This window comes from Oryza brachyantha, chromosome 1 (assembly GCF_000231095.2).
Source record: "Oryza brachyantha chromosome 1, ObraRS2, whole genome shotgun sequence".
In the NCBI taxonomy this organism is placed as follows: domain Eukaryota; kingdom Viridiplantae; phylum Streptophyta; class Magnoliopsida; order Poales; family Poaceae; genus Oryza; species Oryza brachyantha.
Window position 1 is genome coordinate 22,857,247 of NC_023163.2, and position 23,562 is coordinate 22,880,808.

General features: G+C 42.1%; 2 protein-coding genes and 1 long non-coding RNA gene across 4 annotated transcripts; all 3 read right to left on the minus strand.

Annotated features, from left to right (window-relative positions):
• Positions 1 to 25: 25 nt before the first annotated feature.
• LOC102721031 (non-classical arabinogalactan protein 31-like) lies at positions 26 to 1,121 on the minus strand. The gene is made up of 2 exons (XM_040520167.1): positions 707 to 1,121; positions 26 to 590 (listed from the first exon to the last, which is right to left on the minus strand). The coding sequence occupies exons 1-2, from the start codon at positions 1,119 to 1,121 to the stop codon at positions 280 to 282; spliced, it is 726 nt and encodes a 241-aa protein (XP_040376101.1). The 3' UTR covers positions 26 to 279.
• Positions 1,122 to 4,050: 2,929 nt separating this feature from the next.
• Positions 4,051 to 7,119, minus strand: LOC102721318 (MADS-box transcription factor 32). The gene is made up of 7 exons (XM_006644586.3): positions 6,715 to 7,119; positions 6,555 to 6,621; positions 6,392 to 6,453; positions 6,109 to 6,250; positions 5,918 to 5,959; positions 4,487 to 4,562; positions 4,051 to 4,399 (listed from the first exon to the last, which is right to left on the minus strand). Exons 1-7 carry the CDS (start codon positions 6,903 to 6,905, stop codon positions 4,389 to 4,391), a joined length of 591 nt encoding a protein of 196 aa, XP_006644649.1. The 5' UTR covers positions 6,906 to 7,119; the 3' UTR covers positions 4,051 to 4,388.
• Positions 7,120 to 10,152: 3,033 nt separating this feature from the next.
• On the minus strand, positions 10,153 to 12,178 carry LOC107304832. 2 transcript variants are annotated; one of them, XR_001550901.1, is made up of 5 exons: positions 11,627 to 12,178; positions 11,100 to 11,101; positions 10,779 to 10,988; positions 10,640 to 10,696; positions 10,153 to 10,448 (listed from the first exon to the last, which is right to left on the minus strand). It is a non-coding gene; the product is annotated as an uncharacterized LOC107304832 (long non-coding RNA). The 2 variants fall into 2 exon arrangements; XR_001550899.1 differs by having other exon boundaries at positions 10,779 to 11,101.
• Between the last annotated feature and the right edge of the window lie 11,384 nt (positions 12,179 to 23,562).

Here is a 23,562-nt window from a genome sequence, read left to right on the forward strand (position 1 = left end):
GGAGAAACCACCAATGCTACACTCACAAGTCATAACAAGCGATCGAAACATCACAACTGCGCTACCTCTCAAACTAGAACTGAAAGTCCGAAACACACTGGCTAGCTAGCTTGTGGCTACTGCAAGTGGCACACGTTGACCATACGTATGCCTAGTTGCCTACTTAATTATTGCTACTTACTGTCCCTGATCGATCGATCGATCAGCCGCATGCAGTCACGCACCTCGATCGCCGGCGTACGGCCGGCCATGAGCTCAGCTGCCGCATGCAGTAGGGAGTTAGCCGGAGGGGCACTGGCCGGTGGCGGGGCCGTAGAAGAGGACGCTGTTGGGGCAGTAGATGGCCTGCAGGCCGACGGGCGGGAAGCTCCTGGTCTCCTTGACGAGCGAGAGGCCGATCCACTTGTTGGGCGGGTAGATGGCCTTGTCGCACAGCGGCGTCGGCGACGAGCCCAGGAACACCTTGCAGTTGCGCGCGTTGAAGTTCTCCAGGTCGTAGAACATCACCAGGAAGTAGCCGCTCGCGTCCGTCACCGTCCCGGTCATGTTCACCACCTTCTTCCCGTAGCACACCAGCTGCACCGTCGCCCCTGCAGCACCGCCCACGACACGCACGGTAAGGGGAGAAAAAGGGCATGCGTAACAACAGGCCGGAGACAGGTTAAGTACCAGTACTCGAGCGACAGACAGAGAAGAGGATGCAAACCTTGGAGCGGTGACGCGTTCAGATCGCTGTTGTAGCCCCTCATCTTGCACGACTTGCAGTAGACAACGCCCTCCACGACGATGAACGGCAGCGGCAGCGGGGCCACAGCCGGCGCTACGGCCGTGCCATTGGATGACGACGGCGACGGGGCCGGCGGCACGGACGTGCCCGTGTACGGCGACGGAGCTGGCGCCATGGTCGTGTCAGTGTACGGCGACAGGGCCGGCGGCACGGACGTGTCTGTGTACGGCGACGGGGCTGGCGCCATGGCCGTGTCAGCGTACGTCGACGAGCTGGCTGTGTCGCTGCCGGAGGCATCATCGCCTTCATCGGCCATCGCGTGGTGCGCTGGGTGCAGCAACGCAGCGCCAAGTATGAGCAGTGCCGAGCAGAGTAGGGCTGTGTGGCCCCTCATCTTTGCTCAACTCCTTGGCACTTCTTCTGCTTGGCGCTAACTTTAGTTTAAGTTGCACTGTGTGATCAGCGTGTTCCCCGCAGCGGCTAATTTATAGGGCGATCTGGGTCTCGACCTGGGTTTTTGCCGTTTGACCAAACAAACAGCCCGGCTAAATAAGATTCCGTTCGCAGTTAATGCATTTGCCGTCTACGAGAGCAGAGGGGACGAGTGCATTGGGAAAGTTACAGTTCTGCCTTGTTGGCAGCTGTACAACAACACAGGACAACAGTAGTAAAAAGTTTCCGTTCAATTGGAGCCCTCAGTTGTGCGATCCAAAGCTCCAAACGCCCAAACCTCCAAGACTAAAAATTAACGTTCTTCTCGGCTCACCTCTCTCTTCCTAGATTTGGGAAAGTGTGTCGACGATGAATTTTGTGTTGCGTTATCGGTGCAGCGAGATCGACCCGTTCGTGAGGATGTGCGCGGTTACTTGGTTTCGAGCGGAGCCGCGACCTGGTTTGACTTCACGGGTGATGGTGACTGCGCCTTCCTCCGGCGGCAGCCTCGCATCCCGGCACGATTGTTTAGTCCCGGCGATAAATGCACACCACCTGTCCAGGTAATATGAAACCCTAGAGTGCGGTTAATCTGCCGGAACTTGCTATATCAGATTCCGGTTTACTGCGTTAGGTGCTATTCGATCGGATCTGCGGCGCCGGCGCGCGACGCCTCACGCCTAGACAGAAGAGAGCATGAATCGCGGCGCTGACCGTTTTCACTTTCACGGCGCATGCTCCGCGCGCTGGATGCGCTCCGGTTGTCAGTCTGGGTGAGTGTCTGAAGCCGAAGGTCTTCCGCGGCAGAGATGTTCCAGCGCTCGCGTTAATCTCTGGAACCTGTGTTTAATCTGCAGCTTTCGCGATTTGCCTCCACGGACAAACGGGCGCGACGGGATTTCGCAGCCAGTACAGGTGCAGCTAAAGATCGTGCGTTGCGCCGCTGCTTGCATTGCCCACCTTTACAACAAGGTGCTAGATCGTGTACACCAACTCACCAAGGGAACGGACATTATTATAAGGTGTACAAGGCTGGATTGCTGAGTGTGATTCATTCAACTACGGTTTAGAAATAAAATATATGATTGTATTAGCAATGCAAATAACAAGGTCAGAATGTATTAACGGTTAAACATAAATCTATCTATTACTCCTATCTTATAATAGAGGTTCCAAAGTCGAAAAGGCGGAATCACGTTTTATTTGGAGGCTAGTGCTAGGAGAGTTAGACGCGTAGCAGAGACACATAAATAAATTAACGTAGAAACCCCTATAGAAAAAAAAAATCATGGGTAAAATCATGGGTGTCGACTAGCAATAACCGCTGTGAGAAGATGATTACAATGTAAAGCAATACAACGGGTTATCTCATTCTTCATGTACAGCTTGCAAAATATATATAAACGGGAATCTAATAACCCTAATACGAAAATATTGCGGGTCTTATTTAAAAACTCTAGGAATCCTAATATAAAGAGACTACAAGATGTGTTAGAAATCCAGTACTATAGTCCAAATACATTGTATATCTGACACCTATAAATTACTATATTAATCGATAAAAATGATCTTAACCATTAGATCGTGATGGGTCTAGATTAGCGGTATACATTGATTGGTATAGTCATATATAAAATACAACTATACCTACTGAATAAAAATTGAGAGTGTTTATATATAAAATTGAAGCCTATAAAACTACCGTAAGAGTTGTATATGAAATTCAAACTATATAGAAATAGAAGGTAAAAGTTATAGATAAAATCCAAATATAATCTTAATCATAATATTATGACAGATCTAGATTATAACAGTATAAATCAAATATACAAAAATAGAATTATATTTAGAAAAATCGGGTAGCCTAGAAGTTAAAAGGGTTGTATATGAAATCCAACACCATAGAAATAGAATCAAAGTGTTATATATATAATCCAAATTATAGAAATAGCCTCCTTATTACATATTGTAAGATTTTTTGACCCCGAGTTACCAAGATATATACATGGATCAATGAATATATATTGTATACGTCTCCGAATTCATTAGCAACTATATGAATCAAGTGACGAAACTTCTTACAATGTAAAAAGGATAAGGTATAAGCTCAGAGTTGTACATAAGAATTGTATATGAATTCAAATATACTTTTGCATATAGTGACATTTATAGAAATAAAAATTAATAGTTCTATATTAAATTTAACTTTTCATGAATTATTTAGCTTCATACATAACTGTGTGTGGGGCAATCGACTGGCTCTTATTATTGAAATAATGTAGATCCATAGCATCTCATAATTAATATACGATCAGAATAACTAACAACAACTTATAGCATGGTATGCAACGATGAGCATCTGGCAACGGGTGAACTTTTTGTTTTTGGGCCATAAAGGCCCAAATTTTGCTATTAAATATGGGCCTGGCCTAGTAAAGGCTTGGTGCGCGGATATGAGATCTTGTCCATCAATGGTTGATCAGACGGTCATCCCTTCACCAGCCTAGGGTTTTCACGCCGCCATCGGTAGGGAGCCGGCTCTTAAAAGCCCTGGGGCGACCTAGGAAACCCTTAGAGCATCCCGCAGCCTCCACGCTTCTTTTCCCCGCTCTCTGACTCGATTTTTTCTTTTATTTCGTTGCTCTCTCACGATTTGATTTCTTGGCGTGGTTCGCCGTTCTATCAGATTGATTCACAAAGATTTTGGAGCAATGATGAGATTTGAGTATGATCTCTGAGATGTGATTGTTAATCTCTATCGCTACGTTCTTACTGAGCTCCTCTGTTTCGCCGCTATTGTTTTGCTTGCTTAATTATTCCTAAATACTGAGGCGTTTGTTTATTCTTAAGTTTGGAGTCCGTTGGAAGTGAGAAATTTGTTGCTGAGATCTGTCTCTACCTCTCTCTTTTTTTTCTTCAATCGTCTATGCTCTTTTTTTGGTTCTCAAATCTCAAGTGAAAACAATTTAGAGGAAGAGAATAGTTCAGTAGTTTCAGATGATGTTGCTGCCTAATACATGACATACAGGAAATTCCTTCAGAGACAAAGTATAAAACCTATTTCAAACGCTTCTAGAATTAGGTAGTGCTTTCTTACAACCCGAAAATTTCCAACATAATCTTCCATAATATGACAGTATGACACTAGAGCTCTAAACAGCAACAACGCAGAATATCTGAAGCTCAAGATTACATCTTTTCCTAGTTGAAACCTACGTTCCATCTGTTCCTAGTTGAAGCCTGCATAACACCATGCATTTGCAAGATACAGTCAGATCACCAATTCAATTCATACATAACCAGGTGCGATTCATTCGAATGACTAACCAAGTTTAAGGTCCAGCCCATTGCTTAGTGAGGTTGATCCACATTCCACATCTTTCAGGGTCTGTGCATGAGCAATCTGTGCAGGAAATTACCAGAGCAATATGCAAATATTGAATGAGTAATCAAAATATCAGAAAGAAAGAAACAAAAAGGCGACTTTCAAAAATCAAACAAAAGTTTTGGTCTTTTTCTCTACCCATGTAACCCAATAGTAGGCTACTAGCTGCTCACTGTATAGTGCCTAGGTAGGCTCCATGAGCTAAGGTTGATGCAGTTGCTTTCACGAATTGAAAGCTGTTCCACTTCCATGGTATAAAGGGGTTCCATGAAAGAGTCTACATGTTCTAGGTATGCATACTTGTCTCTTGTACCTTGTAATGGAGCACTGCTCTTGTCTAGCTTCAGTCTACTGCCCGTGTATGTATGTACTACCATGAGTAGCGCATGCACGCTTCCTCTGATTGTGGCTTCTATAGTGCTATTACTTGGGTCTATCTTTATACTGCACAGTATATCTTATAGTCTGAAAAGAATGAGATATACAGGCCCAGCAAGAGAAGGGAAAAAATGCTGTAAGATAAAACAACCATGGTTTAAGGATTGCTGTTCTGCCCTTTTATTTTTGGAGGAAAAGTTATGCTTCATGTTCTGTCAAATAGAATAAACCAATGATTTCTCAGCTAACGATTGCTTGTAGGCGTTCGCTTAGTTTGATGACTAATGCAGAGACGAATTAAAATCTTAAGTCAGAACTAAAGGGACCAAAAATACCAAAGAATTGCTATGTATCTCAAACTTAATTGAGCTTGATTAGTTCAATGCCTTTTTTCCTCAGATGTTGGTTCAATATACGCACCTAAATACCATTACCATTCATTTTTGTTGCAGTTTTTTTTTTTTGTCTAGCATCTGTCAACAGTTACCTATACATACGCCGAAGTTCTCTTTTTGATCATTTAGAAGCAAAATGATGATGATAATAACTGCAAGCTACCAGAAAATAACGCGAGTACGACTAGAGAATACGAATACTCATTCCGTTTGCAAATACTTGGCAAATAAGGCACTAGTTCAAGTGCTTTGACTAATCGTCATTTTTACCAACACCCTCGATTTTTTCCACTATCAGCATATTTACAAACGAAAATAATTCATGAATAAAACTTATATATGCATAATCTTAGTGATCTACAAACAATATAAAAATAAACGATGATAAAAAACTTCAAAATCAACTTTAAAATTAATGCTAAAAATTTAAATTTTGGATTATAAATATAAACAAAAGAAAAAAAATGAGTCTTACGGAAAACCATAAACACTTTATAAAGTATCATTTATGAAAGTTTGCTGCACAATAAATGTAACTACCAAACGAAAATAATTCGTGAAAGTTTGCTGCACAGTAACCAGAAGGATTATGTTCTTCACCTTGTCGCACAGTCCGTAACGCTCCTCTTGCCGCCCCCTAATCTGCACGCAGATAATCGAAAACCGCATGTATATTAGCGATGTCAAACTCACGGCCACACGATCCCATCTATGAAACTATCCTGACGGCTCACATATGGAACGTATCAGTAGTGCGACTGCGACGTGTTAAAGGAAAAAAAAAAACGCACAATGTTCTGAAGGTAGCTGATCTCGCCTCCGATCTTGCGGTCCTTCTCGCAGCGCACCTTGCGCATGGCCGCCTCCAGGTTGTGCTCCAGCGCCTCCAGCGACGGCACCGTGTACTGCTCGCCGTCGTCCACCGTCATGAACCTGCCAAAATTCAAGCACGCCTCGCGTCAGCTCGTGTGAATGAGTGAATCGGGCCGGGAACGCACACCAACGTACACCGCGCCAAGAAACCGGCCGGCGCCGCGTCTGGAGATCGCCTGAGCTGCTTGCTTGCTTGCTTACCTCAGCTGCTTCTCCAAGAGGTCGCACATGTTGCCCACCTTCTCCAGCTCGGCCCGCCGCTCCTGCATTCACGCGCGCGCGGTGCCAAGCAAGAGAAATCGCTGAATACAATCATACGACCGATTGCTGCGGTTGTTGCGTGCGTGCGTGCGTACGTACGTACCTGCCTGATATCTGCCCAAACCTTGGTGTGCGTCGTGGCCTCGTACCTCTCGACAAACTCCTTTACGCTGCAGCAAGAAACAAGAGGCAGACGACGATTAACTAATCTCCAAGCAGGCAGCGTATATACACATAATTGACGACGAAACGGTCCAGCTTACGACGGGACGGTCGGGGAGAGGAAGTGGTAGAGCTTGCCGGAGGCGGAGAAGAGGAGGAGGAGGAGGTCGGCGTCGCAGAGCACGGCGAGCTCCCTGGCCTTCTTGAACAGGCCGTCCCTGCGCTTGTAGAACGTCGACTGCCGCTGCGTGGGGTTCTCTATCCTCTTTATCTCGCTGCGCCCCCTCCCCATTTTAGCCGATCAATCCTTCCTCAGGTTCCTCCTACTCCTCCTCCTCCTCTTCCTCCTTCCCGAACTCGCAACCGCGGCGCGGAGCAGGCGCTGCCCGTTACCGAGGCGTTGCGAGAATAAGGAAAGGTTCGCCGCTGTAGTGTATGGACTATGGAGCGCGCCCAGGGACGCACACGGTATTTTTTACTGTTTTAATGATGGCAGGAGGAGTAAGGTCCTGTTTAGTTCTAAAAAATTTTCCCAAAAATATCACATCGAATTTTTAGACATCTAAATAAAGTATTAAATATATATAGATATTAAAACTAATTACATAGTTATGGGGGAAATCGTGATACGAATCTTTTGAGCCTAATTAGAACATCATTAACCAGTATAGAATCTGAAATTTGTTTTATAATTAGACTACGTTTAATACTTCAAATATGTGTCTAAAAACTTTATGTGATGTTTTTGCAAAAAAAATTACAATCTAAACCAGGCCTAAGATGAGGATGAGGGAGGGGGTGGCGGTGGTGGTGTGGGAAATGGATAAGATGGTGTAAGAGCTCAAGTATAATAACAGGCTATATGCCAGCGAAATGTTTATATAAAAGAGAGGGAGGAGAAGAGAAGAAACGGGTTATAAGCTTATACCTAGTTTGGACATAAGAATAATATACTTTATAAAGGAGACATGTGGATCTTGTATTAATGATAAAGAGCTAACTACTATATAAATAGATTGAAAAAACTATAAAGATTCTTATAGTTAACTTGTTTGCTATATTTATAGCCTTGCTCTAACCCTGTTGCATGTCAGGAGCCGCGTGCGTGATCGATCTGACTCCTGCTTGCTTCGCTGCAGGGATGGTGGGGAGCACGGCTGAGATGGTAGTACGCGTGACATTTGCCGAAACGACGGCGACGCGTCGATGGCACAGTGGGTTGCAGAGGGGGGAGAGTCTGCTGCTCACGCTTACGTTGTACTACTACTGTTACTCCTGCTGCGCAGCGCGTCGCGACTCGCCCGGAGCTCACTCGCTGATCGCCTGCGAAATCGCTACCACTACGATCGAGCAGTTACTGCTCACTAGCTTGAGAGTACAGCATTTGGTTGGTGTCCATCGGATCAAAGCCTCAAACAGTGGTGAACAATCATGCCACAGCATTTTGTTGCACAACATTTTTCCAGTTTTTAAGCACACTCAAATGCGCCTTCTCTCTAAACGGCAAAAGACACCGGATCGGTATAGATGCGTGGGAGTTGGGAGGGAATTAAGGGCAAGTGCAATAACAAAGTAAACAGCTAGCTATTAGTAATCTCCACGTCATGTAGAGCCAGCTTAAAAATAAGCCTTACAATAAGATAATATAGGTTGTCTCTATGCCATCTCCTATGCATGATGCATTTAATGCTTAAAAGATAACCGTGGAGTTTATATAGGATCACCCGTAAACATCATATTTGGCCCTGTTTGGCACGGCTCCAGCTCCCAACTCCAACTTAGCTAGAGCTGGAGTTGTGCCAAACGGTTTAGATTCACCAAAAGTTGGAGCGGAGCTGGGAGAATCGCTCCAGCGTTTTGTACCAACGAGATGGAGCAGCTAAAACGTGCTCCACAGCTCCACTCTGAAAATAATTATAGCGCCACCCATCCCCTTTCACTGAAATTACAGGAAAATACCATCGCACTACCCCTATCCAGTCGAATCGGTACGGGCATTTCCCATCCACTCGTCGTATCACAGAGAGAGGGGAGACAAGCGAGGCGGCGACGATTGGGACGGCGCGCCGCAACGACTGCGACAGCACCGGCGGCAGAGCTGCTCCCTCCCTCTGTCCTCCTCTCGGCGCACGGCGGTAGAGCTGCTCCCTCCCTTCTCCTCTCGGCGCACGACAATGGAGCTGCTTGCTCGGTGTGGAGGCGACGGCGACGACAACTTTCGGTGTGCAGGCGACAGCGATGACGGCTTGCAGTGTGGACCTAACACGGTGACAGCAAGGTTTGGACCACGGTGAGAGCAGCGGTGTGCAAGTATTTCTCCAGATCTGTACGCAAGGTATCCCCAAATCCTAGCAAATCACTTTGATTCAGATTTAGCACATGAAAATACATGTCTTGGTTTTTGTATATGACTGAAAGTTCATGCATTATCACTGAAACCAATGTATGAGAGACTTGTGAGAGAGTACTAGTGCTAATGATGTGCTATGTTTAAACCAAAAGAGAAGAAAAAAATATTGTGTCTTCTTTTTGAGCCTCTGATGTTGCTGTTCTTTACCACCCTTGTATGTCACAAGGTCCTAAAAAATATTGTGTGTTTCGTTAGTGTTGAAGCACAAGGATTATTAGAACCATAAAGTCCTAAATGCCAGCCGGTTTCAAGGTTTGGAGGGCTCTCTGTAATTATTTTTGCCTTTAGTTCAATTACACCCTTAATGTAATTTTACTCCTTTAGATCTCTATCATGGGTATTTGGAGAGAGCTTGAAAGACTCTCTGGCTGCTAAGGTTTGATTGCTTGCTGGGGATTTATTGCTCAACTTTGGTTAATTTTTCTCCTCAAGTTTGGTTAATTTTTTTAGGGATTGATTGCTTGATTGTTTGATAAAATCATGGGAGAATAACAATATATTATTATGGTTGTAGTACACCAAACATATATATGGAGAATGACAATGCTCTAGTTATTATTACTAGACATTTATATTATTAAATGTATGTCATGCGATAACTTGAGTATCAATTTATTCAAGTACTAATTTTTTAAAATATTTTAAAATGACTAAACATGTTAAAATTATTTTAGAATAAGCCGTTGTGCTGAAATTTTGATAGAAAAGTACATATTTAATCCTACATAAAGTCAAGTGAAAAAACACAAGGATAACATTGTCTATCTACCCCCTATATATTCTCTCTTTCAGAATTTCTGAAGCTGAGCAAGCTAGCCAAACACTCTGGAGCTGAGCTAAGCTAGCCAAACACTTTCAGACCACCTTTAGCTCCTAGTAGAGCTAGCTCTCACTGAAGTTGGAGTTTAGAGTTCGGAGCTACAGCTCTACCAAACAGACCCTTTGTAATCCCACTGAAGTTGGAGTTTAGAGTTAGGAGCTAGAGCTCTACCAAACAGACCCGTTGTAACCATTTGTGGTGTGAGCTGGTCAGTTAGAGACTGCTATAAACAAACAAATCCAACGACCATCCCGTGACAGAAAAAATTATGAACAACATGTCTAATATTCTCACAATTCATTTCCATGATAGTAATTACCGAGCAATCAACTTTGAGAATAATTTAGGTTAACAAAATAAGATTGACATAAACTAGTCCATAGTTTGACAAAATAACTCAGTCCATTGCAGCGATCCGTACATCAACGATTGATACCAGAAATGACGCCATTACAGTGACCCATACAGTAAAAACACTTATACTAGACAATGAGAAAACAAGTTAACTTTGATGCCAACGGTGGATGACTAAAAACCATTTCATAAGTAGCTTTCCTTGCTGCAACAGTGCGAAAATAAGCTGCCAAACTGAGCATCTCCGATACCTGTAAAATCGAAACAATATTATGTGCATAGAAAATGAAAGCCTAATCATCATAGAACAACTGTAGTACATAAACTGGAAAGCAGAACTAAGACGTAGCTATTAGGAAAGTATACTATACTTAGCAGAAACAAGAAAAAATATTAAGAGTGTTTGATTATCTCGTTCTTTAGACTGTTTGTAGATATATACCTCCATAACCATATAGGAGAAATCACCAAATAGCTAGCATCAAAGTTTGCCATGCCCCTGAAAGAAATGAATGAACTGATAAGTGAATATGCCCATTGCTGTAAATAAAAATGTGAAGTCAAGATGTTTAATATCCTACCCTAACTAAGTGTGATGGATATGACCAAACTTTTGCCAAATATGTTCAACTAAGTCCTTTTTAAGTTGACAATGTGGTTCACGAGCATGTATTGCGGCTTTCCTACGCAGCACATCACTGAAGCACATGTTACCACCAGTAGATACTTCAGAAGGTAGAACAATTGCTTCTCAGTCCTGACAGTGACGGTTTCTTCACCTCCTCCTGGTGCTGCTCGTTGAGCAGGATAGTAATTAGATGGTATAGAAGGTTGATAGTTCTGTAAATTTGATGGATCCTGAAAATAACTTAAGAAACCACCAGGTGGATGCACGTCCGTACCACTGCAAAATAGGCAAAGATGCCAAATTATTGCCATATATCATGCTTTCCACAATTTTTATTCTTAATCTATACATACAGTAACCTATCGTCAAATAATTCTGTTGCAAAAAAAAGCTCTTATGTATCTGTATGTTAATTTGATTGGTCACTAACCTATGTAGTAATAGTTATTGATATTCAGTCTATATCTATGCGTAGTTCTTGCTAACAAAAAATTGATAAAAACATATCAGATCAATATGGGGAAATTAAAATACATATTGAGAAAATAGCAGGAGATGTGCTAAATTCCTAAAAGCATATATACATATTGAGAAAATAGGAGATGTGCTAAATTGCTAAAAGCATGTCAGATCTACAGGGAGGGAATTAGAATACGACAAGAATCAAATTTAATTAGTCAAAATGTTTAGTTTGCTAATCAAGAAGGAAGCAACGACCAAATAATCAGTAAGTGCTGAGGTGCTTGCAACTTGCCAAAAAGAAAAATAATAATGCGACACCACACAAAATCGAAGGCATACCACTCGTGTAGATCTGACGAAGAATCCTCCATGGCACTATGATCCAGACCTTGCTTCATTTGGACCAAGTGAGGAGCAGAAGCACTAGCGTCGTATGCATATGACGACGCTGCATGCGCTGGCTGCGGCGGCGCTGCACCTCGCTAGGCACCAATGGCAAAGGAAGCCTGCATCGGTGGAGTGGCCAACCACATACCAGGTGCGAAGGATCCCAGCAAGGCTTGAGGCGGCGGCGCAACTTCTCGTTTTGATCGACCCATGCTACGAGCAGATTGACACAAGGAGGGGATTTGGAGTATGCAAAAGAGGATTCAGTGTTTTGAGGATAAGCTTTGGCGCGATTTCTTCCCGCGCAGTGGGGATTTGCCGCCAACGCTTGGCATCCTGGCGATTTTTAGATGGGGAAAAGAGACATGGAGCACGGGATGCAAAAGGCCCCACAAAACGTTCGCTTATCGACCGCATCGACTACTGCATCGACTGTATGCTTACTGCATGCATCTTGTTGCTCGTGCTAAGCTGTCGATTGCATGACCGCCCACTACCTTCTCTCACTTCTTTTCTCTTTCCTCAGCTTAGATTGTGATGATTTGGACTGGCTATAGTAAGCTGATTAGTCATTATTGTACTTGTCCGTCTTTCCATGGGATTTTTCGTAGGATTCGGCCGGGCAGCCCGGGCTTGGGTGGCGGGCTGGTGGGTCCTTTCCTTTCCTCATAGGCTGGCTAGCTGCCTATCCATGGCCCTGGCTAAGAATGTCCTGAAACAAATCAATTTTTCAGATGTTAGTTACAATGTTTAATTTTTCGTTTTATTTAAAAAATTTTACAATTAATAATTTTATTTTTATTAGACGATAAAATATGAATAATATTTTATATGTGACTAATTTTCTTAAAATTATTTAAAAGTTTTTTAATAAGATCGATGATTAAATATTCGATATAAAAACCAAAAAGTTATTCTTTTGGACGGAGGGAGCAGTGCCTTTACAGGGGAAAGACCGAAACACGACGAGTCGAGCTCTCTCAGCTGTACAGGTGCAACAATGGTTCTGGCTAGCTCCCGGCCACTACTGATGACTGACGGCGACGCGAGGACTGCACCTGACACGACCTATCCTCCCTGCATCTTGTGGACGAACGGCTCCGGCTCATCTATCTCATGCTTTTTCTTAGCCAACTGCTAGCTCCAATTTATCTATAGTTAATTTAATAGTCAATTCATACAATAGTTAACTATAAAACATCAATACATGGTCTCACATGTCATACATATATTTTGTCTTGGAGTCCGCGTGTAGCTGGCTACAAATTAGTAGCCCAATTTTCTCCTCTCTCTTCTCTTATCTCAATAAAATATGCTTATATCTGGTTTATAACATGCTATGGGACCTGCTCTCAGGCCCATAACGTCGGACTAGGATAACAAGCTAGCTACTCATGGTTGTGGGGGGCACTGTAGAGCGTAGAGTTGTAGACATTATCGTCACGTAGCTACGTGGAATAATTTGAGTTGTTTTCTGCTAGCTAGTGTACTGGAGTGGTGTACTAGTGTACTCAGGTGCCAGCAATTTCTCTCTTGCTCAAATTGAATGCCGCGCTGGTTTTGCGCTCGTACTGATGATAGTGATGAAAGACTGAAAGTGGTCACTCCTTGAATTTTATCCTCGGCGACCTATATAATGGATGTTTGTAAGTTACTCTATTCTTACTCTAGGTTAAACGGATTTGATTCTTATATTATAAGGGTAAAATTAGAACTAAAATATATAATATTGTAATAAATTTGTGTATAATATTTCATATTAAAATAGATAAATTGCTAAGTATATCTTATTAAAGTTTCAAATAAAATATTTAATATACTTATAAAAATATATGGTTAGATTTAAATTTTATTACACTACTAGCCTTCTTACCAAAGATACCATAACAATACCCATTATTATTTGTTCCTGACAAGCGGCGTAAAAAAAATACACATCTTACATGTTCTTGCTGGTATACCTCTGAGGGTTGGGATATATAGGTGGTATTTAGGACAAGGGACTTATTTTTAGTCCCTTGTCCCATCGAATGTTTGGACGCTTATTATTAATAGTAAACGTTGACTATTAATAAAACCCATTTATAATCTTGGGCTAATTCGCGAGACGAATTTATTGAGCCTAATTAATCCACGATTAGCCTATATGATGCTACAGTAAATATGTTCTAATTATGGATTAATTAGGCTTATAAATTCGTCTCGTGGATTACAACTCATTTATGAAATTAGTTTTTTTATTAATCTATGTTTAATACTTTAAATTAGTGTCCAAACATCCGATGTGACATGGGGCTAAAAACTTTAGCCCCATCAACCCCATAGCCATGTCCAAAAATGTTAAAAAGGAAATTGTATAGCTAGGGTGCAAGCTACCTCATCTATAGTCCGACATGTGGACAAGCTACGGATCTGACAGACCGCCCCCAACTCAATTCCAAGTGGGCGTAATAAGAACACACGTCTGGATAAATGTGGTTTTCCTTCGACATAATAAATATTTATGCTGTGGGTCCAATTTGTTCTTCTAGTAAAACTCAATTTGGGCTCCGAGCTCAATACGTTGAGAAGAGATAAGAATGAATTTCTTCAGGATGTGGCTAGCCTAAATCAAGCATACCTTTAGGGTTTCTTCAGATCCCAGGAATTTTACAGGATTTTCAGAGAAAACAATTCAATTTCTCCATTTTCCCTTTAAAAATCCTTTAAACAGAAGAGACCGTTAGAGCAAGAGCAGTTGGTTGGGCACTCCATGATGTAGCTAGTGGGCCACCGAAAAGGCTCACTAAAACGTCTTGCTCACCGACAAATGGAAGTGGTGTTGGAGGACATTAGAGGCGGCAACAGCGGTAGACGAGGGAAAGGGATTGTGAAGCCAACGAGCCTAAAGTCAAACAGAGTGAGCCATTAGATTGGTAGCTAGTCCATGCATCGGTCATCACTCATCCGAGGTGGGTTGCGGATGAGGTCACTTGTAGGCCACACCCAACCTAACCGACCTCGTCGCCGACACAGAATGCACGGCCGACTACGATATACAAGGATACAACCATGGACACTCCCAAAGCTATTTCTAGAATAAGAAAGCCATTACATCTCCACGGATTCACTTGGTTCCAACTTATGGTAATATGTGCAGGTAAGTAGCAAGTATAGTTATGGAAGCAAGTCTTTTGTTTGTATAAATAAGTACAAAGCGGTGTGATCATTCAATGGGCAAGACCTTAAAACTTAATTTAAGGTCATTAAAATCCTGGTAGTAAGTGATGAGGGTAGCTAATTATGCGTGGCCCATAGGCCGTAGCCACTTTGCGTAACAGTATTGTTTTAGTGTTTGTTGTAATCACAAGCCCCAGATTAAGGGACACTACGCGCGTAGGAATGCACAATTAATTCACCTTTGCGTACTATACCTGCTGTTGCGGCTTCTTGGGGGTGCAGTGAGCCAAGCAGGAAAGGCATGGGTGTTGCGCTCGAATGTCTATTTCGGCTTAAATTTGTCCTCTCTTAGAACCGTCAAACATCGGTTAAGTTCGTGATCATAAATACATTCGATGAAAATTGTAACGTTGGACTAGCGCCAGTACAACGTGGATGTAGTGTGTTTTTTTTTTCCCATTTTGGTTGGGTTCACTCAAGTATTACGAGATCAAAGCCTCAAAACTAAAAAACACAGTTTGACTCTCAACTCTAAAAAAAAAAGTTATGCTTGGCTAGCCGTGGATTAGCGCGATTGGCCGGGAAACTCTTCTTAGCATATAGATAGATATCCACTCATTTCTTACAATTATCTAAATAGTTACTAAAAATATGAAAAATTTAATAAATAAGTTAATAATAAGACATATCACTCTAAAAATATGCAACCTTAAATTCGACTTTTACATGTTGTAATAAAAATAACAAACATAGAATGTGTGTATACTGGTTTTAGTTTAATTTTTTGTATGACTTGCAAAATTCAAATTTAAAAACTTGAGTATTTTTGGAATGATATATTTATTATTATTATTATATTTTTTTTAATTGTTTTTATTTTTTTCAATGACTATTCAAGTGATAGGCAAGAAACGGTAGGTGTTCACCTGTGTGTTCACCAGGATTGGGCTGCTTGGTCCTTGGTTCGTCGCATTTGGGCCGTGGGTGGTTTTTCGACGGTAGGCCTGGGAAGTTCTACATGGATTTGGGCCATGATTTGTGGACAGCTTTGGTGTTCTTTTTGGTTCTGGGGATTAACTGGCATGATGCTTCTTTACCATTTTGACTATAGTAGTACTGTATCATTTATTAACCTCTTCAAGACTGTCTACCAGTGGTTCTTGAACAATATCTATGTGAGACATAACAAGTAGTTGAGGACTGTCACCGACAGCGTACCGCTGAAACCGAAAATCTGAAAGAGCGGTGCAGTTTTAACCACAGTTCATTGTACATAACTGGTTTTAGAAATTTGGTAAATGGACTCTCATCCTAAAATTAGGGGATTTTTCATTAAAAATCCAATCCAACAACATTCTTGTTTTCAGCCCCAGTTTTTTCGGTCTTCGTTCGTTGGGACGCTGGTTCCGTTCCCAATCAACGAATTTTTCCTTTCGCGCGTGCTGAAAGAGATGTTGCCACCATCTAGCTCCTCCTCGTGCCCTCGTCCTCCGTCGGGCCGAGTTCCTCGGCCGTCGGTGTCTCTTCGTCGCAGGCGGCAAGAATGCCAGTGTCGCTCCCCCAAACATCTCTGGCACCGGCATTTCTCGTGACGACTGCGCGTGGAACCGCGAATCTAGGCAGCAGAGGTCAGCCACCAGCAGGAATGCTGGCGTCACTCCCACAAGCATCTCTAGCACCGGCTTTTCTCACGGCTGACATAGCTTTGTTGTGCAGTAATTACATATCTTTGCATCAGCTGGCAAATAGATTCTTGCGCTGTAATATCATCTTCAACAAAATGGCTACATGCCTCGTCAAATTGGATTTTTTGGGTGAAAATTCAGCCACCAATAGACTTTCATCCCAATGGCTAAGTCAACTAAATTGATAAGAGTCTCATTTTTTCGCTTATGCTTAGATTTATAAGCCAAAATTTTAACCTTAAACTAAAAATATATTTTGATTTTTTTATCGTAGTTTATTTTTCAGTCTTAGCTTTTAGATAACTAAGAACACATATATAAAATTTTTATTCATAAATTATTTTTTATTTGTAAATACGTTATTTAGTTTTTCTTTAAATAAACCAAACAACCGCTTCCTATAATGGACTTGCCAAATAGTGGGCCAAACCATGATTTCGCCCAGTCACCCTTGGTCCTCCTCCCCTCACCACAACGGCACACAGACAGGCGGCGGCACATCCATCTCCCCACACCTGCGCGCTGGCGCCGTCATCCCGCTCCCGCCTCATCATCGTTTTGGGTCCTGGGCCCTCCCCATGGCAAACCATTGCGGTAGCACTCTAGGCACACACAAGCCACCATCTCCTAGATGTGTCACTGTGCTTCTGCCTTCCCGCGCCATTGCCACCGTTTTCGTCCCTGCTGCCTTTCGGCTATCCTCCCCGCATCTCCGTTGGACAATAAAAGGGAGAAAGAGGAGTAAGAAGCAGGGTCTTACATATTGGTACGACTATTATTTTGTGGAGGCTAGGAGAGAGGTTGTTAGAGAGAGCACCTATTGTGAGTGGCTAAATCAAATAAAGAGCTAACTACGAAAAAAAAGTCAAACAGACGTATTTATAAATAAAAAATAATTTATAAATAAAATTTATATATATGTATTTTTAGCGATCTAAAAGCTAAGACAACTGGAAAATAAACTTCGGTAAAAAATTACAACAATAACTCTAAATTTAAGGTTAAAAAATCAAATTGACTTATAATCATAAGCGTAAGCTAAAAGATGAGAAAGAATCCGATTTAGACAGTGTGTTCAACATGCTCTAATGCTTCAGGTATATTATATTTCTTCCGTATGACCGATCTGTGGAGAGATTGACAATGCATATCGCGGAGACAATGGCACAACGCTTTCCATCAAAAGTTGAGTGATGTTTGTCTTTTTTTTAAAAAAAAAAATCAAAGAACATATTTATAAATAAAAAATAATTTATAAATAAACGATTATATACCTTGTTAAGAAGGGTAGAAAGCCGAGTTCGTGATCGGTCCACCAGGTCGAGCATATATTGTTACATAATTCAATTCAATCATAAACAATAGATTACGAATTTAAACCCTAATCAGCACATGATCATCGATTAATTCAAATGCGGAAAACTAAATAAACCTGCAGATGAAACCATCTGATTCTCTTATTTTCTTTTCTTCAATTCCGTCTTCTTTCCTTCGTCTCCGGCAAGATTAGGTCGCCGGTGATTTGATTTGAATCTCCGACCTTCGGGTCTCCAACGGCACTGTCCTGGAATCGCCGCACGAAACCCTTCCAGCGCTTCTCTGATCGGGAGAGCTTAATTTCGAATTTCTAGTTTAGAGAATAAGCGACACGAGCGTCCCCATGGGCTCCTCTCCTTTTATATAGCGCTGGTGGGCCTCGGGGGCTTTTCCTAATCCGATTCTGACCCGTAACCACTGATCGCAGTTACGGCCCATAAGGGTTACGAATTTCAGAGTTAGAGATGGATTACGGATAGAATTACGGTGGTTAAATCCTTTCCTAAATATCGGCTAACCGATAAATCAACCAACATTCTCCCCTTGATTTAGAGGTTAATTACAAGTCCATCATACAATACAGCTCCCTAAAGCAATGTGTCACAACAACATTTCGCATCATTGAGACGACAAGACTTATAGTTCACAATATCATACGAATAAACCCTTGATTAATTAAGCGGGTGTTGATTGAACTTAGTTGCCCCGGTTTCCAGGATCTTTATTCAAGGTCATTACACAATCCCATGTTGGCCACATGTTCTTTGAACAAGTTGGGAGGTAAGCCTTTAGTTAACGGATCCGCAAGCATTGATTTAGTGTTTATGTATTCAATTTTGATTGTTTGATCCTGTACTCTATTTTTCACAACATGGTATTTAATGTCAATGTGTTTGGCAGTTTCACTTGACTTGTTGTTACTCGTATAGAAAACTGCGGCTTCATTATCGCAGTATATAGTCAGTGGTCTTTCAATGCTGTCAACCACTTGTAATCCCGGGATAAAATTTTTAAGCCATACAGCCTACCCCGTTGCGTGATAACATGCCACAAATTCTGCCTGCATTGTCGACGATGCAGTCAGTGTTTGTTTAGTACTTTTCCATGAAATGGCTCCCCCCCGCAAGAGTGAATATATACCCAGAAGTAGATTTCTTGGTATCTAAACACCCTGCGAAGTCAGCATCCGAATAGCCTATAACTTCAAGCTTATTAGATTTTTTGTATGTGAGCATGTAATGTTTAGTTCCTTGCAAATAACGCAATACTTTCTTTACTGCCTTCCAGTGGTCCATACCTGGTTTAGACAGATATCTGCCAAGCATCCCGGTTACAAACGCCAAGTCTGGTCGCGTACAAACTTGAGCATACATTAAGCTTCCGACAGCTAAAGCATATGGTACCTTAGTCATTTCCTTTTCTTCCAATTCATTTCTCGGACTTTGGAATGAACCAAACTTGTCCCCTTTCATAATTGGAGCAGGTGATGTCGAGCATTTGCTCATATTATATCTTTCCAATACTCTGGAAATATATGATTTCTGTGATAAACCTAGCACCCCTTTGGACCTGTCTCGGTGAATCTCAATATCCAAAACGTACGATGCATCACCGAGATCCTTCATATCAAATTTCGATGACAAAAATTCCTTAGTTCCTCGCAGCAGATTCTTGTCACTGCTTGCTAATAAAATGTCATCTACATAGAGTACTAGTATAATGAATTTCCCACCTTTAATTTTGGTATAAATGCAGTTGTCCACCTTATTTTCCTTAAATCCGAATTTCTTGATAATTTCATCGAACTTAAGGTTCCATTGCCTTGACGCCTGTTTAAGTCCATAGATGGATTTCTTAAGTTTGCATCCCATATGGCTCTTTCCTTTCACAACAAAACCTTCCGGTTGAGCCATGTAAACATTTTCATTTAAGTCGCTGTTTAGGAATGCTGTTTTCACATCCATTTGATGGAGTTCTAAATCATAATGTGCCACTAGCGCCATGACAATTCTGAATGAGTCTTTCTTAGAGACAGGAGAGAATGTTTCATTGTAATCAATTCCTTCTCTCTGCGAAAAACCCTTTGCCACAAGCCTTGCTTTGAATCGTTCGATATTTCCTTTGGAGTCCAATTTAGTTTTGTAGACCCATTTGCAGCCTACTGTTTTTACTCCTTTAGGAATTTCTACTAGATCCCACACTTTATTTTGGCTCATTGATTTGAGTTCATCTTCCATGGCTTGAACCCACTTGGATGAATTTTTACTGCTTATGGCTTCTTTAAATGAGGTGGGGTTGTCTACCTTCCCAATATCTTCACCCATGTAAATTTCATAATAATCAGGGATGGCAGATCTCCTGTTCCGTTGTGATCGTCTTAATTCTTGATTTTCATTATTGACCATAGACGGTTCAGGATCAGGTTGCGGAATTTCTTCTTCATTATGTATCACAGGACTCTGTTGAGGCTCATTATTTTCATGGGTTTCAATATTTTCCTCAGCAGTAGCCGTAGCGCCAACTGTGGGAACTACATTATGATAAATAGGGACATTATTCTCTTGGATTTCCGGAGGAGAAGAAACACTCACCCGAATTTCCTCAAGATTAATTTCCCTTTCCTGTGAGCTCCCCATTTCATAATTTTCCAAGAAGACAGCGTGTCTGGTTTCTACAAATTTAGTGACACGGTCTGGACAGTAAAATCGATATCCCTTAGAATGTGACGGGTAACCGATAAAATGACAGCTCACAGTCTTGGGGTCTAATTTCTTTAATTGAGGGTTGAATAATTTCGCTTCTGCACGGCAACCCCACACTTTCAAATAATTTAATGTCGGTTTTCTTCTGGTCCACAGTTCATACGGAGTTTTCGGCACGGACTTGCTTGGAACTCTGTTTAGTATGTGTGTAGCCGTTTTTAATGCCTCAATCCATAATTTATTTGATAAGTTGGAGTGACTAAGCATGCTCCGCACCATCTCCATGAGTGTGCGGTTGCGTCTTTCTGCCACTCCATTTTGTTGAGGCTCCCCAGGCATGGAATATTGTGCAATAATCCCATGAATCTGAAGATATTGAGCAAATGGACCAGGACTTTGCCCAAATGGAGCATGTTTTCCATAGTACTCACCACCACGGTCTGATCTCACTATTTTAATTTTCGCGTTGTGCTGGTTTTCAACTTCTGCTTTGAATATTTTGAATTTTTCGAGAGATTCAGAACGATCACTTATGGGGTAAATATATCCATAACGGGAGTAATCATCCGTAAATGTAATGAATGAATCAAAACCATCTACAGATGTCACTGGGAACGGTCCACAAATATCAGTGTGAATTATTTCTAGTGGACTCGTGCTCCTAGTGGCTCCTTTCTTAATTGATTTAGCAAATTTTCCTTTAACGCAATCTATGCAATGATCAGCGTCAGAAAAATCTAAGGGGAGTAATAATTCTTCTTTAATGAGACGTTCGATTCTCCCCCTAGAAATGTGGCCTAAGCGACAGTGCCACAATTTCGATGAAGTCTCATTTTTATCATTGCAGGCATTTATGACATTCATCACAATATGATCCAAAGAGAGCAAGTAGAGTTTGTCTCGCACGAAGGCAAGACCAATTACTTTATTTAGATGCTTAATGTAACAAGTTCGGAAGAATAACAGTCATATTCTGTCTCTGCTAGGACTCTGACTGAAATAAGATTTCTTTTAACGGAAGGAGCAACTAAGACATTATTAAGTATTAAATTGTAGCCACTGGGAAGCTTGAGTGCGAGGTCTCCAACAGCCTCCACTTCAATCTCCGCTCCATCAGCTACTCTTAGGATGTGCTCCCCCTTTCTTAGCGTCTGGACGTCATTCAATCCCTGTAATGAATTAGTGATGTGCACGGTGGCACCTGAGTCAACCCACCAAGAATTCCGGGAAAACTCAAGATATAGGGATTCATTAACGTTGGAAATTTCATTAATTTCATTTATACCTTTACGGGCCAACCACTCCTTGAAGCGGGGGCAGTCTTTGTGCCAATGTCCATCACTGTCACAGAAAGTGCAGTGAGGATTCTTGAATTTTGGCCCAGCTGAAGGTTGAGCAGTTGATTGAGCAACCTTACTCCCTCCTTGTTTCGGAGGGTGAGGTGGCTTGCCCTTTTTCTTTGATCCAGAGGCTTCTCCTTGATAGAACTTCCTCTTGCCCTTAGAGTTCATGAGGTTGAGCTGGTCAATGTGTTTCTGCCTTTTGGCCTTTTGACGCTCTTCCTCTTCCACTGCGTGGGAGATAAGCTCTGAAATGGTCCACTTTTCTCTTTGAGTATTGTAGTGAATTTTGAACGGATCATAATCAGAGTTTAGTGAGTTCAGGATGAAATGGACAAGATAGGCTTCCGAAATTTCCATGTCCATCGTTTTTAGTTGATGAGCCATGTGTGACATTTCCATGATGTGTTGTCGGATGTCTTTCTTTCCATCATAGACAGAAGAGCCCATTTTCATGATAAGAGTACTGGCATAGGTTTTGGTACACGCCTTGTAGTTTGATTCAATGTTTGCCAGATACGTCTTAACATTGTCAGAGTCAGCAATCCCCCCTATAATAGAAGGAGAGATGTTGCTCTTGATGTACATTAGGGACACTCTGTTTGATTTCTTCCAAGCGGGCCACTTTTCATCGTAAGCCCACTTGAGATTGATGTATTCCTCATCATTCTCATCCATGAAGTCAGCTAATTTTGGTTCCATAGGTGGAACCTCTCTAAGTGCGAGATCATTTTCCAACAGCCCCAAATTCAGGAGCATGTTGTTTTCCATTCAGCATAATTAGCCCCATCAAGTGGCTCAATCCTTTTAAGCTGTGACAAAGCTGCAGATGATAATTTATAATATAAAACATTTGATCAAAAAATAAAATAATATTTGTATAATACCTTTCCAAATCTAATCACCGTTGGGCAGAAAAGACTTAGAAAATAAAATAAATCCTTAATTATATCACCGTTGGGCAGAAATAATCAAGGAAGAAATAATCAAATTTAAATTGACGTGAAATCATAAATAACATTGGTCAATAAATAACTTCACATCATAAATTCTTTCTAGCAAACTTCCCGTTGGTTCCATTTGACTAGAAATAATTTTCTGAGCAATAAAATATATTTTATCATTTTTTTTTGCAATTTTAAACAGCCCATAACAAGGTATAAACTAATTTCTGGAATTTTAAAAAAAATTAATCAATTTTTTTTTGCCTATCCATTTACCAGGCCGGCCCACGAGAGGCCGACCCGTTAGGCATCGCGCAAGTGCGTAAGGGGCGTCGGCCCATGCGGCCGAGTCAGCCCATTAAGTGGCGGCGGCCCAGGAGTGAGTAAGGGGCTGATCGTGGCCGTCCGATCGAAATCAACGGCCGAGATCCGGTGCGGCGAGGCTAACCCACCCGTCGGCCGAAAACCCTAACCCTAGCCGCTTTTTCTCTCTTCGGACTCCTCTCTCTCTCCTCTTTCTCTGGCGGCGGACGACGAGCATCCACGGCGCAAGATGGTGGTGGCGCAGTGGTCCGGCGGGGAGGGCGTGCGCCAAAAGCGCGGACCATCACCCACCGGCTGGGGGGGCGAGCGCGCCCGAAGGCGGTGGCACCCAAGCCGGCCGTTCCCGTCGGCGCGGAGACCCGGCAACGGTGACGGCGCACGCACGGCGGAGCTGGCGTGGCCGGAGGAGGAGAGCGG

Coding starts and splice junctions, on each gene's coding strand:
- LOC102721031 (XM_040520167.1), bottom strand. CDS start 1,121: ATGAGGGGCCACACAGCCCTACTCTGCTCGGCACTGCTCATACTTGGC. Junction 591..706: donor GAACGCGTCACCGCTCCAAG/GTTTGCATCCTC, acceptor GCGGTGCTGCAG/GGGCGACGGTGCAGCTGGTG.
- LOC102721318 (XM_006644586.3), bottom strand. CDS start 6,905: ATGGGGAGGGGGCGCAGCGAGATAAAGAGGATAGAGAACCCCACGCAG. Junction 6,454..6,554: donor TTTGGGCAGATATCAGGCAG/GTACGTACGTAC, acceptor GCGTGAATGCAG/GAGCGGCGGGCCGAGCTGGA. Junction 5,960..6,108: donor TCAGCTACCTTCAGAACATT/GTGCGTTTTTTT, acceptor ATCTGCGTGCAG/ATTAGGGGGCGGCAAGAGGA.